Source organism: Megalobrama amblycephala, linkage group LG3 (genome assembly GCF_018812025.1).
Source record: "Megalobrama amblycephala isolate DHTTF-2021 linkage group LG3, ASM1881202v1, whole genome shotgun sequence".
In the NCBI taxonomy this organism is placed as follows: domain Eukaryota; kingdom Metazoa; phylum Chordata; class Actinopteri; order Cypriniformes; family Xenocyprididae; genus Megalobrama; species Megalobrama amblycephala.
The window spans coordinates 57195454-57212205 of NC_063046.1; the positions used below are offsets into that span (position 1 = coordinate 57195454).

At 38.7% G+C, this 16752-nt stretch overlaps 1 protein-coding gene across 5 annotated transcripts in view; it reads left to right on the plus strand.

Moving 5' to 3' along the window:
• The window catches only part of dok7a (docking protein 7a), a 58878-nt gene that overhangs the window by 32227 nt on the left and 9899 nt on the right, over positions 1-16752 (plus strand). Inside the window, exons 6-10 of one of the 5 annotated variants that reach the window (XM_048186170.1) lie at positions 2654-2773; positions 6807-6899; positions 8160-8947; positions 10158-10206; positions 12986-13414. In XM_048186170.1, the coding sequence (XP_048042127.1) occupies positions 2654-2773; positions 6807-6899; positions 8160-8947; positions 10158-10206; positions 12986-13414 (1479 nt within the window). Of the gene's footprint in view, positions 1-2653; positions 2774-6806; positions 6900-8159; positions 8948-10157; positions 10207-12985; positions 13415-15330; positions 15430-16752 lie in introns of all 5 variants that reach the window. The other 4 variants (XM_048186171.1, XM_048186173.1, XM_048186174.1 and 1 more) reach the window with 4 other exon arrangements.

The window sequence follows — 16752 nt, forward strand, 5'->3', positions numbered from 1 at the left end:
ATGATAGTCTCTGCAATTTTTTCTGGGCAGGTCTCAATGCAGAGACTGACTTTGTGGAATGGGTGCTGTTCCACAACGAATCCCGTAGTAAACATAGTGTAGCACTTCCAGGTTCTACGTCAGAATTCCAGCAACAGCGTCATTCTCCGGAAATTCCGGTGGAATTTGAGGGGGTGGACTGGAACCCTGTCCCTTTAGCCAAGGTGGAAGATGTGCTAGACTCTGAGCCCCTGATCGATTGGAAGTGTGATTGTATCCTGCCTGTTTTGCCTATCCTGCCTAGGGCCTGTTTTAGGTTTCTCCTCCTTTTAATACTTTGGACATCCATTAATTAAAATAAACCATGAGAAGCTGATGATGGTAAAACAAACACATGCATAGATATAGTGCTGTGCTGGCGGAAACATGATGAGACCATAGCTGCGTCTCATCTGCGTGCACGCGTCCTCATGTTTAGTGTAGCAGAGAGTGCACCTTCAGCGCAGCAGCTGGAAGAGTGAGAATTGGATTAAAATTAGGGATGTTCATTTCGGTGTGACCCATTAAAAATACCAAAATGTTATTTTCAAGGCTTTAGTTTTATACATGTGCAAATACGGCATATAAAACAACAGAATATGAGTATTCACACGTCACGTACCCGCAGCGCTTGAATGGAGAAATCACGCCGGCACCTTGTGCTCATACACAACATAGCCTATCAGTTCTCACATTTTTAACTTGACATCACAGCCTGTTTATTATCAAAATAAAATACAGTCAATTTGGCTGTTTTCCAAACATTTGGATTTGTGCCGAATTGGAGAGGTAGGCAACATGTTCTTTTATTTTTCGTTATGGTTCTGTTCTGAATAGGCTACCGTTTATAGGATATGTTGTCTATAGCTATATGCAGGTGCGCAGGAGACATTTTCAAAGTGGGGGAGACCAAACTGCATTCCGGGTCGCCGGTGTCTGTGACCTCTGTGTCGCCGGTCAAGGCAATAACTTTCGTTTCACTTTTAGATATCTCTTATATAGATGCCATCAATGCTTTTAACTTTCTAGATGTACTTACCGAAATCAAAACAAGCCAGCTCGTGCATCAACCTGAGAGATCAGCCTCCTTACCTTAAAGTGTCAAATTTCTCGGTTTCTAAATAGACGGTTTGGCATGATTGACAAACGCTAACATTCGGCCACGATTTATATAGCCTACCATCGACCTGTCCTAAAACGTTAGCACGCTGTGATCGATTGCTTGGAGATCGCTTGTTTCTCCATTCGAGAGCGAATTTCCTGTTCACATCTGCGACAAAACAGTAGATTATTTACGAACAAAAGCTCACAGAAACTGTCACGGAATGCACAGACACGAAATAAGATCCACGTGCAGTTTAATGATGTAAGTCCAGGGAATAAACAGTCCACAAAAACAGAAACCAGAAACAAAGTGCACGAAACAGTAAACAACGAACCACAAACACAGGCAAAAAACACTGAACTAAATAGACAGAACTAATGAACAAACACAAAACACCTGAGTGCAATGACATGAGGCTGATAAGTCCAAGGGGTGAATTATGGGAAATGAAGTGAAAACTGGTGACGTAGTCCGTGCTGGAGTGCCCTCTGGTGGCCAACCAGGGTACTCCAACTGGATATTGTGACATTACCCCCTCCCTACGGAGCGGATACCAGACGCTCCACTTAACATAACAAAACAAAACAAAACTCAGGAGGGAGGTGGATAGGAGGAGGATCAGGGGGAGGGATGGCGGGCCAGATCCAGCGTGCTCCCCGAAGGCCAGGGCGGTGCTGGAGGAACCAACCCGGCGGGCACTGGCAGGTCTGGAGTCCTAGCTGTTTGCCAGGGCGGTGCTGGAGGAACCAACCAGGCGGGCACTGGCAGGTCTGGAGTCCTAGCTGTTTGCCAGGGCGGTGCTGGAGGAACCAACCAGGCGGGCACTGGCAGGTCTGGAGTCCTAGCTGTTTGCCAGGGCGGTGCTGGAGGAACCAACCAGGCGGGCACTGGCAGGTCTGAAGTCCCAGCTGTTTGCCAGGGCGGCGCTGGAGGAACTGACCAAGCAAATTTCAACGGTTCAGACGACCTGGGCAGTAGCAGCAGAACATAAGGCCTGGATGGCGGCGGCAGAGCAGAAGATCTGGGCAGCGACGGCAAGACCGATCGAGGGTGCTCCGTGGCCATATCGAAAAGAGCAAGCAGCTCTGGGGCGGCAGCGGCCTCGGGCTGCTCAGGAACGACAGCAGGCTCAGACTGCTCAGGTGGCGTCGGCAGGGCAAGGCGCTTCAGACGTGAAACTTTGACACGTCAAAAAATTGATACACCGGTGCTGATTGAGATTTAAATCAATATACACCACATGTTTTATACTATGATTATGGTTGATATGATTATGAGTTTAACAAAATCAATATATTCGAATTGTTGTGTTTACAAGAGGTAAATTTAATCAAAATATTGCCTACATCTCATTATAGTTTATGATCATTAGATCATTATATATTATAGAATTATGATGGTACATGTAAACTTAGTCAATGATCCAATATGTTCCACAGACTGACAATCATAAAGGTTTGTAGTGAGATGAATGTGAGTAAATGATGACAGTATTGTCTACCTTTAACATCTGTGTGTATTTGTGTGTAGGGGCCGGCGTGTTCCTCCTGTCATGTGCTGAGGGTGAGCAGATCAGTTTTCTGTTTGACTGTATTGTTCGTGGCATTTCCCCGTCCAGAGGCCCTTTTGGACTGAAGCCACTGCTACCAGGTCAGTGCTTTATCACTGTGACATGTACAGAATGTATTATTATATCAGCTTAAAGCCTCATCTGGAACCAAATTTTAAAGCTTTCAATCTTTATGCATAAAACTCTGATTAGTCTGTCTGTTTTGAGTTTTTGTGCTGTATCTGTCTATCTATCGGTCTGTCTCTTTCTGATGGTCTCAGAAACTACATAATGAATTTGTAAACATCAGACATGAAGGCTTTTGTAGACATTCAGGCAAAGCTTTTTTAAGACACCATTCAATGTTTGTTTGGCAAACTTTTTTTTTTTTTTTTGATAATATCAAATCTATGGTATGATCCTCTTGTAAAAAACAATTAAGTCTTTTGCATTTGTAGTGTACTTTAAATCTTAAAAGTATATTTTTAAAAGGATTTACTTGCAGAGAATATTATGACTGAGATAAAAGGCCACTTAAGTGTACTTAAAGACAGTACACTTTCATGACCGTTTCTTAACACATGTAAGTATACTCCTAAAAAAACGAAAAGTTTTAGTATAGAAAGATACAGAAATTACATGAAAATACTGTATATTTTAGTTTACCATAAATGCTTGTCAGTACATACAACGGTAAATAGGACTTAGATCCTATACATATATTGAAATGTGCAACGGACAGTATAGGACCTAAGTCTTATTTAAGTGAGTCAATAAACCACTCTAAAGTTCAGTTAATTGTATTTAATGTAAATTTAAACTATAATACATTTTAACTTAGTCACAATTAACATTCAAATAAGCATCTGAAAACATTACATTCAGTTCACACTTAAGTATACCCTTTTAAAGTATATTGTTTCTGTAATAAGTACTCTTTTTTAAAAGTATGATAAAGTGTATTTATCTTTTCATTTTTTTTTTTTTTTTTTAAAGACACTTTTTAATTTGTACACTGTATTTTTACAGTTTCCAAAAGGGGGGTTTTACCGTAATTCCATTGAAGAAGCATTTTTTGTTTCCCCAAAGATCCATTCAGTGATCAGTTCTTAAAAGAACCATTTTTTTTTTTTTTTTTATTAGTGTGCAGAACATTTTAATAATCTAAAGAACCTTGTGGTTCTTTAGTGGTTCCATGGATGTTAAAGGTTCTCATGGAACCATCAATGCCAATATAAAGAACCTTTATTTTTAAGAATGTAATGTATGGAGATCCATTTATGCTGCTTGAAAAATAACAAGTGTGATATTATTAAGACAAGACGTTGTTTACAAAATTAAATAACTGGCTTTTATTTTGTCATTGTACTAAAGCCAAAAGAAGTCACTAAAATATTATCTGGAAATGATTTACTTAACATATTTTTATCCTGCCATCCAATAAGTTCATGTCTTTCTTTCTTCAGTTGAAAAGAAATTAAGGTTTTTGAGGAAAACATTCCAGGATTTGGAATGATCTTTCATTTTATAAAAAAAAAAAAAAAAAAAAAATTAAACACAGATGCTCTTCTTGCATGATCTGCCACACATTACGTTAGAAAGGTCACGCATGACGTAGGGGGAAGTACTGAAGTAGGGCGAAAAACTCATTTTCTCATTTTTTCCTCCAACTTCAAAATTGTCTGACAACATTGTTTTACCTTTTTTTTTGTTTTACTTAATTTGGCTTTGCATGTTCGCTTTGTAGACCCTGGATCTGTACTTTCACTTACATCATGCGTGACCTTTCTAACGTGATTACGTCATGTGTGCTGGATCGCAGAGCAGTGCAAGATGAGCATTTGTGGTTAAAAAGTATATACATTTTTATTTTTCTTTGAAAATGACTGATCGCTTGTCTAGCGAAACGATCAGTCATTTTCAAAGCTCTACACAATCCCAGACGAGAAAGAAAGACATGAACATCTTGGATGACATGGGGGTGAGTAAATTATCAGGAAATTTTAATTCAGAAGTGAATTAATCCTTTAATAGAATAATGTTCGATGTATAAAGCTGACTTTTTAATTTAAATTTAATTTATTGATTAGTTATTCTCTCTCTCTCTCTCTCTCTCTCTCTCTCTCTCTCTCTGAAACTTAAATCCCTAGTTTTAAAAGCCCCTGGTATAATTTATGCAAGATCAGCCCTATGGCTTTTTACTGGGACATATAAGACACTAACAAGAGTTTATATATCGGCCCAGCCAATCAGAGTGTTTCACACCTCGTCCTGACCAATCAGAACTTGAGCTTCTCTCCTATTCTGAGATGACGGGAGATCAAGGGGTCAAAGTCACAGTTTATATACGCGAGCATTCCTGATCACTCCAAGAACGCTGTAACCTCATCCTCTCTTGCAGTACTGTACTGTAAGCAAAGCTGTTCCTGTACCATAGCAGGTGTGGCCATTGCCCTGAGAATCAGCTGAAGACAAATACACAGACAACCAATGTTAGGCCATTGCTTTCATATAAATTCAGTCCGAAAACTTGCATGAGTTTGAAACAACTCCAGACACATCGTGTTTATTATGTCCCTTAGGATGCCTGTTGATCGGTGATGATCAACAAATATCTGACAGCGTCAGTGCTTGTCTGGCTATTTGCCATCTCATCCACATGTCTGCTCTATTAATAGCACTTTAAGTGTTAAACAAACACTGGGACGATCTGCTGTAACCCCCTTACATGCGGTCAACATGTCCCTGCAGTTTACTCGTACACACAATGTGTATCAATCAGTCATCAATCAGTCAGGCCATAAATATTTCAACATATCAAGGCAAAAATGAATACAACAACATCAGTAAGTGTTTTAAAAAGCACTGACCCTCGTATCATGATCAGTTTTAAATAGTGATGTTGTGATTTTCTCTAGTTGTCAATCTCAAAACTTCTTAAGCCATACTCGAAACAGGATTGGATTAATATGGGACGAAGGGTGATTTAATAATTACTAGAGCTTCTCCAGAATGTTAATCACTTCTGAATCTGCAGTTTTAGTCAATTGCCAAAACTTTTTACAAAATGCATGTTCCCAATGCGTCTTTTGCCTTCTATAATGTCTTCAAGAATGTGAACAGCCTGTAGCCTGTTTCCATTTTACTGCATTTCATGTTTTTAAATGCAAAAAAGTACTCTGTGCGAATGGCGCTTCAGCTCTTTGTATTAAACTGCATAAATAGATGATGCTGTTTTGTTCATCTTTTTTTTTTATGTAATTGACAAAATTATATTTGATTAATATTTGGCTCATTGCACCCTCTTGTAGCCTCAAGAGACAAGCCAAAGGCTTTTTTCCCCTAACTGAAATTATGCCTTTTAAATTTGAATATAATTTGAATATTAGTAATATTTAAGTATACAATTTGAATTTAGTTTTTCAGCCATTTGGACAGCCCCCAGGCTTGTCATAGTGAATCAAGGTAAGGCAAAATCGCTAATTTGGAAGAAAGGATTGATGATGAATTGACTTGTTATTTAAATTTTTCTTAATTTTAAACAAAAAAGGAAATAAATAACATTTAGTTATTATTATTGTTTGCTGCATAAGACATTTGGTAGCCATCTATGGATGTATGGAAATGGATTGCTTTATCGTTTGGTTAGGAAAATGAGTACACAAGCATGACATTTTAAAATTGGAGCAGAGAGAATTTTGGAACAGTTTATTCTAAGAAAAACAAAAGAAAGAGACAAATAAAATTGCAAACATTGAATGGACTGCACATCTTTTTAGTCCAAGAGTACAATATAGTATTGCAGGTTCACTTCAATCTGAAATTCCAATCAATTTCTCCTTACAATCTAAGATATGTGATATGAAGGTGATGATACACGGGGCAACTTTTTGAGCAGTGTTGCAGGGCAATTTTGCAGAGCAATGTTGCTTGGGCACTTTCCCATTGAGAATGGGCAACAAATTTCTAACTTCCTACATGGAAAAGAGCAGTGGAATAGCACTTGAAGTCAGACAGCATTCCCATTTTGTTTGTTTACATGTCATATTCTGAGTGTCCAGCAAAAAGCTTGATTTGTGTATTTGTGTTTGCTGTCTGTCTCTCACAGTTCTTTTTAATTTGCTCTGTCTCCAGAGCCCAGTGTCAATGCAGCTTTAGTGCAGGACAGACTAAACCATGAAGCGGAGGAATTGGAAAGGAGGCTCAGTCTGCTGTCTCATAGCACAGGTACCTGTGTCTCACAAGACCCCCAAAACTATATCCAAAATGTCACTCCGGTGAACCTAAATCTGGAGGATTTATGCAAAGCTTCAGTTATCTGTAGAAGTTATTATGTGTTTGAATGACGGCATCAGATCTTTCCTCTTTGAAAAAGATGTGCACTTTAGCATACTTTTAAAAAGAGTACTGATTATGGAAATATATACATTTACTTTTAAAGAATACATTTAAGTATGAACTGAATGCAATGATTTCAGACACTTAACTGCATGAAAATGTATTATAGTTTAAATTTATATTAAATGCAATTAGCTTATTTTTGGAGTGATTAAGTAGGACTTTTTATATGTAATTTCATTATTACTTGTATTGTCTTTGAGATATGGTTAAGTGTACAGCTGAATCTTTGGAATATGGTTTAGTGTACAGCTGAAGCATTTATGATAAACTAAAAAAAAAAAATACTTATGGCCTGGTTTCACAGACAGGGCTTAGATTAAGCCAGAATTGGGCCTTAGTTCAATTAGGACATTTAAGTAACTTTTTAAAATATGCCTTAGAAAAAAACATTACTGGTGTGCATCTTGAGATAAAAAAAAATAGCAGTGACATATTTTAACATATGTTGCTGTCAGTTAAGACAGCTCAAACATGCATTTTAGTCTGGGACTAGGCTTAAGCCTTGTCTGTGAAACTGGGCATTAATGTAATTTCTATTAAAACTTGTATGTCATATATTAAATATATTTGTTATAATGATGTTGTAATTTATTACATTTATATATTGTAATATCAAATAACACACTACAGTTAACATTATAATTAAATACTTTACAGCCTGGTTTCACACATAGGGTTTAGATTAAGCCAAGATTTAAGTCGCTTTTATAAACCTGCCTTAGAAAAAAAATAAGAGATAAATCAATGGTAGTGACATATTGTATGATGTGTCAGTGCAGGTTGCTTTCAGTTAAGACAGCTCAAACATGCATTTTAGTCTGGGACTAGGCTTAAGCCTTTTCTGTGAAACCAGAGGTACATGTGCTTTAAAGTCAGCACATCAAAATAAGTGTCTTAAGTAAACAAGTATACTTAAGTGGCATTTTATTTCATTAATATTATATTATCTGCATGTACATGTGTTTAAAAATACATTTAGGATTAATAGCAAATAAGTTCACTTCTTTTAATATCTATGAGAAGAGAAGCAAATATTTGTGCAGTCAGGATGAATAATATTGCTTTCTTTCTCTTATGTCCTGAAAGCTTCCAGCTCCCGTTTCGGCTCTTCGATGACAGCAGACGACCGCAGCATATCTGGTTCATCTGACACCTCAGACACAGATTGCAGTATTAGCAGTCGCTCTGCAATGTGGACCGATCTGGTTCTGCCCAGCTCTGCAGAAACTCCTCACCCACAAGCATCTCAGGTCGAAGAGAAACTCTCCACTGAACTGAAGGCCCCGACTGATCCCGTTCTCTCACGGAAGCTAAAAGAAACCGGCCGACAGAACTCGTCTGACAGCGGCATTGCGACGGGAAGCCACTCATCTTACACAGGAAGCTTCTCTTCCTACAGTGGCAGTCTGGATGCTGCCGGTCCGGGGGAGGAATACGGCATGCCGTTCAACCTGCCACCACCTGCTATCCCAGAAAAACACCTGTGCGCATGCAATCATGAGTACCAAATTCCCTCTTCCCTACGATACCTTTATGACTCTCCCCGGAGTCTGCTGGAGATCACCAGTGCTCCCGAGGACAACAGAGACAGTAGCAGATCTCAAAATAATACTGGACTTATAGAGCCGTTCGTCCGGAAACAGTCTGAAGAATATTCAGAATCTCCCAGCCAATCAGATTCTGGCTCAGCTCTGATTCATTCTCTAGAGCTTGGTAAAATGGAGGAGTCAAAGACAAGGAAGAGCTTAATAAAAGGGGAGGAGTCTCAGGGATTATTTTGTAATAAAAGCTGCAGTGATTGTGCAAACTGTTCACTTCCTACTGTCGGCTCTAAATCGGTCGTCACTACCTGCCACATCTGCAGAGGACTCAAGGTACACACATTACTCAGGGTTATTGTAGTTTAAAACTAATACTAAAGCCATAAAAAAAAAAAAAAAAAAAAAAAAATTATATTAGAAATAAAATAAACGTTAACTGAAATAAAATGAAATATATATATAAACTTATTTTATTTCAGCTAGTTGCTTCATTTTAAGCTAGTAGCTAGTTGCTCATTTTAATTTAGCTTATCTCAATATACTAAAATAACTAAAACTGAAATAAAAATAACAAAAAATATGACAAAATGACAAAAACACCCTAATGTTATTGTAATGTTAATGTAAATGTTTACTTTTTCTACAACAATGAAGATTTTAGCTAGTCATGGATTATCCTGCTTATAACATTCATTTAATCATTTGCCAGCATTGACAACTTAAAGTTGTTATTGATGTTTGCAGAGCAATATTTGACCAGAAAGGGTAAAAATATTTTCGGTCAGTTACAAAACTGTTAGATCTAGCATTTTGCCCACTTTGAATCAAACGCAGGCATAAAATAGTGCGTAAGGTTACAATTTTTTGCATGAATGAATTATAGCATTTATTTGAATTAACTGTCGAGAGAGATAAGAGATGCGTGTGTGAATTACGTCTGTTCAGCATCTTAACAACGAAGCTGTTTAATTGAATAATTTAATTACCAGTGATGTTATCCCCTTGTTGCTGTGTGTGTGCAGCACAATCTCTGAATGATGTGTGTGTGCTTCCATGAAAACAGCGCAAGTGACGACGTAAGCGTGTGTGTGCTACAATGAAACCAATTGCATTAGAAAGGTGATTAAACTGACTTGGAACTACCTGTGCATTAAATAGTTTTATTGCACACTTTTCAGCAAATCAGAATCGAATATTTAGACAGACCATGGTATAATATATAATATAATCACAAAATCTTTGGCCAAACTGTGCAGCCCTACAAACAAGCACAGCAAACCTGGAACTTTTATTATTATTATTATTTTTAAAAATCACAATTATTTTCTTTTCTTCCCAAAGTGTAAACCTATATTATTAGATATTATTCTGTATTATTATTTTATTCTGTGGTGGGAACAAGCTTCCATACTATTGTGTTGGGAAGCAACACCCTCTGGTGTACTGCAGTAAGAACAGACTCTTGCATCCAGTTCAGTTCTTTGTGGCATTGATTATGGTGTTATGTAACTGTTAATTGATTTGCTCTGTGTTTGATAAACAGGGTACATTTCTGCCTCATCCTGGAGGGACTTTACTGCCCACTGTGCCAAGTAAGATTCCTGCAGCCAGTATATCCCTTTACAACATCTCCCTCATTCTGCATGTCCCATAATGAAATGCTTAAAAGGTTATTTAAGGAGTCTCCATGAGAAAAATATGTGCACTTTAACATGCTTTAAAAAGAGTACTTATTACGGAAAGCATATAGCATATAAGTGTGAACAGTATATAATGTTTTAGGATGGGATTCCCAAACACTCCTGAAGCCTCCCCAACACTGCATGTTTTCCATGTCTCCTTAAAGGTGCCCTAGAACCAGTTTTTACAAGATGTAATAATATAAGTCTAAGGTGTCCACTGAATGTGTCTGAAGTTTCAGCTCAAAATACCCCATACATTTTTTTAATTAATTTTTTTAACTGCCTATTTTGGGGCATCATTAACTATACACCGATTCAGGCTGCGGCCCCTTTAAATCGTGCGCTCCCTGCCCCCCGAGTTCTCAACTATAATACAGTGCATTTACAAAGTTCACACAGCTAATATAACCCTCAAATGGATCTTTACAAGATGTTCGTCATGCATACTGCATGCATGCTTCGGGTCATGTGAGTATAGTATTTATTTGGATGTTTACATTTGATTCTGAATGAGTTTGATAGTGCTCCATGGCTAAAGCTAACATTAGACACTGTTGGAGAGATTTATAAAGAATGAAGTTGTGTTTATGAATTATACAGACTGCAAGTGTTTAAAAATGAAAATAGCGACGGCTCTCTTGTCTCCGTGAATACAGTAAGAAACGATTAACCACATTTAACATTATAATAGTACATTAGCAACATGCTAACGAAACATTTAGAAAGACAATTCACAAATATCACTAAAAATATCATGTAATCATGAATCATGTCAGTTATTATCGCTCCATCTGCCATTTTTCGCTATTGTTCTTGCTTGCTTACCTAGTCTGATGATTCAGCTGTGCACAGATACAGACGTTAATACTGGCTGCCCTTGTCTAATGCCTTGAACATGAGCTGAAATATGCAAATATTGGGGGCGTACATATTAATGATATTGATGATGTTACGTAACGGTGTTATGTTGAGATTCGCCTGTTCTTCGGAGGTCTTTTAAACAAATGAGATTTACATATAAAAGGAGGAAGCAATGGAGTTTGAAACTCAATGTATGTCTTTTCCATGTACTGAACTCTTGTTATTCAACTATGCCAAGGTAAATTCAATTTTTGATTCTAGGGCACCTTTAATCAAACACACCTGATTCAGATCATCAGCTCATTAGTCGAGACTCCAAGCAGAGATCGTATTATTATAGGGAGATAAGAGGGTCTGTATCTCTTACCATTGGAGAAAGCGTAACGGCTAACTTAATCACGTGCGGCACCTCAGCCAATCGTGTAATGGCAGTGACATCAATCACAACATTCCCTAGTCTGCCTTCTCTTAAAAAAATACATTTTTAACAAGCTAAAATCTACATATAGTTCCCAACGAAAGTATTGTTTAGTGTAAAACATGCTGAAGATTAGCAAACAGGCTGTCAATTAATTGAATGATTAGCTATTTCCCCACAAAAGCTGTTTAATCAGCATAGTGAAGCCTCTCATCCATTGACATCCATTCAAAAAACAGCCTCTGGTCTCCTTCCCTGCGTACCACCAGGGGCGGGGCGTTAGCATTAGCCGTTACGCTATTTTTAGCTAAAGTTTGTAGGCTTGCCTTCCAGTGGCTTTGCTCCAAGACCTGAAATGGGTGTGTCAGACAAAGGAGACATCAAAAATGTGGTGTTGGGGAGGCTCCAGGAATGTGACATTAAATTGCATGTTAATTTATATTAAATGCAATTTGTTAAACTTATAAAAAGAAAAAGAAAAAAAAAGTAGGACTAAAGTACATCTTTCTATGTAATTTCATAATCACTTCTATTTTCTTTGAAATATAAATTGTACTGCCGAATGTACTGAAGCATTTATGGTATACTAAAATATACTTTAATATATTTTCTATTGAAATTTGTTTTTAATGTATTTAAATATATTTGCAATTATACACTTGTAATGATAAATTTGCAATTTTGTACATTTAAAATATATTCCCCCGGTTTCACAGACAAGGTTTAAGCCTAGTCGTAGACTAAAATGTATGTTGAGCTGTTTTAACTGAAAGCAACTTGCACTGACATATCTTAAAATATGTCAGAGCCATTGATTTGCCTCAAGATGCACACCAGTAATGTTTTTTTCTAAGGCATGCTAAGGCAAAACTTAATTGCCCTAAATGAACTAGATTTAATCCTGGCTCTAAGCTCTGTCTGTGAAACTGGGCCATTAACTTTAAATGTAATATGCAATGTAAACAACACACTACTTTTAAAATTATAATCAAGTACGACATTACATGTGTTTTAGTATGTTAGTCAATGCATCAAAATAAGTGTACTTTAAAGCATGATAAAATATTATTAAAGCAATGATTTAAAAATGTATGTAAAGTTAAACTTTTTATTTGACATTTACAACAGCACTTTTTGTGTGTTAAGGAACAGTCATGAAAGCGTACTCTCTTTAAGTACACTTAAGTGGCCTTTTATTTCATTAATATTATATTATCTGCAAATATAGTATTTTAAATATATACTTGTAAGATTTGAAGTGCACATTTAATACAATTAAGTGCACTTCTTTTTCACAAGGGTCTGGATACCTCCTGTATTTATTAAGGCAATATACAGCACATTTTAACATGGTAATATAAAGTGAGATTTATATGTGAGGGAAGTACAGACACACTTTCAAAGCAGCAGGTGTTACTTCAGCAGGTGAATCTTCATCCCCTCCCACTGGACCAGCCACCAATCAGAAGCCATTATCTGGACATTCACAGACCAATGAGGAGGAGCAGTCTGAGGGCTACATTTCCTGTCTGTCTGATCTCCTGGCACATTACAATCCTGCTGGGAAATCAGTCAGTAGTAGCGTTTATGAGGCAATGTCATCGTCCAGACGCCCCGTTCACAGCATACACAACATCCTCTACGAGAACTGCCTCCAGTGCAGGAAAGGAGAGGGAAACTGCCGGGTGCTAAGACTCACTCCTCCATCCAGACTCGCAATTTTTGTCCAGGATCAGAGCAGAGATCCGAGTAGAAACAACTTGAACATCCCAGAGTCCATATGCTCTTCCATTGAGCATCCCAGTAGGCCAGTCTCTCTGCAACAAAAACCTGAAGAAGGTAAGAGGATGTTGACCCTAAACCTCTCACACTGGACATTGTCTCATCTCTAACCCAACTCTTTTGACGACTCAATCTTCTCCTCCTCACTCCAGAAATCACTTTCCTCTTCTGCAAACCCATCTACATGTATATTGTTGTTTTCCATTGCTCTTCATTGAGGGTTTGGATGGGTGAAAAAGCATAAGAACTTGAAAGCGAGTTCAATATAATACTTCTGAGCCATTATGGGATTTAAAACAATACACAGGATTTATTCGATGTAATGTTTTTTTTATTATTTGCAAAACTTAAATTTCAACAAAATACAACATTAGAGAACATTAGTGGGGGCATACAGTTTAGTTCTATAATGTATAATTTTTGTTTTTTTAGTGATGATAGTAAACAAGTTGGCTTTAACTTTAACGTCTCTTGCTTTGTACATTTAGTATCCAAAATACTAATCTCTTGTATAGATGGTTGAGGGAGATTCCAACTCATATTGTAGTGTATTTTGTAAGATTTCACCAAGAGCAACACATTGAAACGAATAGTATTTATTAGATAAATATAATACTGCTTTGATGTACCTAATGTAACTCATAATCTGTCACTGTCTAAAACACCTTCACTGTACACGAGTCTCTCAGAGCTGATATGTGAGATCGACATGGTAATACATTTACATTTTGTCATTTAGCAGACACTTTTCTCCAAAGCGACTTACAAATGAGAATAGTAGAAGCAATCAAATCTACCACAATACGCAAGTGGCGTGTCAAGTCACAGTTTCATCAGCAAAGTGCTCGTAGCAAGGTTTTTATTTATTTATTTATTTTTTTAAATACAAATAGATGGAGAAAGAGAATAGAAATCGAAAAAAATAAAGTAAATATAAAGAGTAAGTGCTAATATTACTGGGTCAATTGTTGACGAAAAAGATATCTATTTAGCAGTTTTTTGAAAATGGCTAAAGACTTAGCTGCTCGGATAGAACGTGGCAGGTCATTGCACCAGCCGGGAACAGACCAGGAGAAGGTCCGTGAGAGTGATTTTGTGCCCCTTTGGGATGGCACCACAAGGCCCTGTTCACATAAGTTCGCATAAGTCTGAAGTAGTGAGTTTAGGTATAGAGGTGCAGAGCCAGTGGTTGTTCTGTAGGCAAACATTAGAGCCTTGAATTGGATGCGAGCAGCTATTGGCAGCCAGTGCAAACTGATGAAGAGAGGTGTGACATGCGCTCTCTTCGACTTGTTTAAGGACCAGTCTTGCTGCCAAGAGAGGAAATGCGACTTGCCACGTGAATACAGTAAACAAAGTTTCCTAGCAACGACACAGCTCTAAAATCAAACTAGAAAAGACACAAAAACACTTACAGCATGTAGATCCTCCTGTTGCTTGACTGCTTCTAATAAAGTATTGAACCAACCAATCAATCATGTGCCAATGTGTATTTGGTATGCATTGATATGTAAAGTTTGGGAAATAGCCTACTAATCATTATATTTACATTAAGGCCAGCATCATGGCCAAAATTATAAATCAGTACTGTTTGTCTGTTTTTTAAATTACATTCACACTAAGGCCCAGAACATATTTTATGCAAATGTGTGAACACAAGCACTTCTTGTTATGCACAATTCATAACTGAACACAAGCACACAATTTCACAGGAAGCACTGGACATGTTCCTCTAGCCTTTTGAAAAAGAATTGTGCTTAATTGTATTTCATGTGCACTTTTAGCGTACTTAATCATAAAAGTATATTTTTAAAAAACTGCACTTGCAAATAATATAATATTAAAGAAATAGAAAGCCACTGAAGTGTACTTAAAGAGAGAACACTTTCATGACTGTGAAAGTCTATGTCTAAACACACTTAAAGAAATAATTCACCCAAAAATGAAAATTCTGTCATCATTCATGCATGCAGGAGCTGCGTACGGCAATGGACCTCTCCTCAGCCAGCTGGGGCTTTGGATGAACTGGGAAAAGGGCACACACTCCCCTGTTCAGAGAATCTCTTTCCTCGGTATGAAGTTGGACTGTCAACATGACAGCACGTCTCATGAGCAAGCACGCCCACTCAGTGCTGAACTGCTTGAATTCATGCAGGGGCAAGACAGCGGTTCCACTGAAATTATTTCTGAGGCCACTGGGGCATATGGCATCCGCAGCCGTGGTCATGCTGCTCGGACTTCACCGGCTACATGGCCGAAGACCCGAGATGGGCATGGCACCGTGGCACACACCGGGTGGCAATCACACTCGTCTGTCGTAAACTTGCAGCCGGTTGTCACGCCTTGCCTTTCTATGGGACGAAATTCCCCTAGAACAAGTTTCCAGGTATGCTGTTTTCTCAACAGATGCCTCGAACATGGGCTGGGGTGCTGTAAGCAACGGGCACACCACCTCTGGCTCCTGAACAGGACCTTAACTGCAGTGGCACATAAATTGCCTCAAGTTGCTAGCAGTACTGCTGGCCCTGTGCTGGTTTCGACCATTGCTGCAGGACAAGCATGTGCTGGTCCGGACAGACAATACATTGACCGTTGCGTACATCAACACTCAGGGTGATCTACGCTCCTGTCGTATGTCGCAACTCACCCGCCATCTCCTCCTCTGGATTTAGAAGCGACTTCGTGCCATTCACATTCCGGGCAAGCTCAATCATGCAGCCGATGTGCTCTCACGACAGCTCACGCTCCCGGGAGAGTGGAGACTCCACCTCCAGGTGGTCCAGCTGATCTAGAGACTCTTTGGAGACGCACAGGTAGACCTGTTCGGCTCTCCTGAGACATTCCACTGCCAGTTGTTTTATTCCATGACCGAAGGAACCCTTGGCACAGATGCACTGGCATACAGCTGACCCCGGCACCTCTGCAAGTATAAGTTTCCCCCAGTGAGGACTAGGAGCAGGTCTTGATGGCTGCACCCTACTAGCCCTCCCGGACCTGGTTCTCAGACCTTATGCTCCTCACGACAGCCCCTCCATGGCAGATTCCCCTGAAGAAGGACCTGCTTTTTCAGGGACGGGGTACCATATGACACCCACGTCCAAAACTCTGAAACCTCCACATGTGGTCTCTGGACAGGACACGGAGGACTAATGTGGTCTACCAGCCAACGGTGGTAAACATGATCACTTCAGCTAGAGCCCCCTCTACTACGCTTGCTTATGTTTTGAACTGGAACCTGTTCCTTGATTGGTGTTCTTCCCACCAGGAAGACCCCTGTAAATGCTGATCAGAGCAGTGCTTTCTGTCCTGCAGGAAGGGCTAGAGCGAAGGCTGTCTTTCTCCACCCTGAAAGTGTATCTTGTCACTATCACCGCACATCACAATGCAGTAGACGG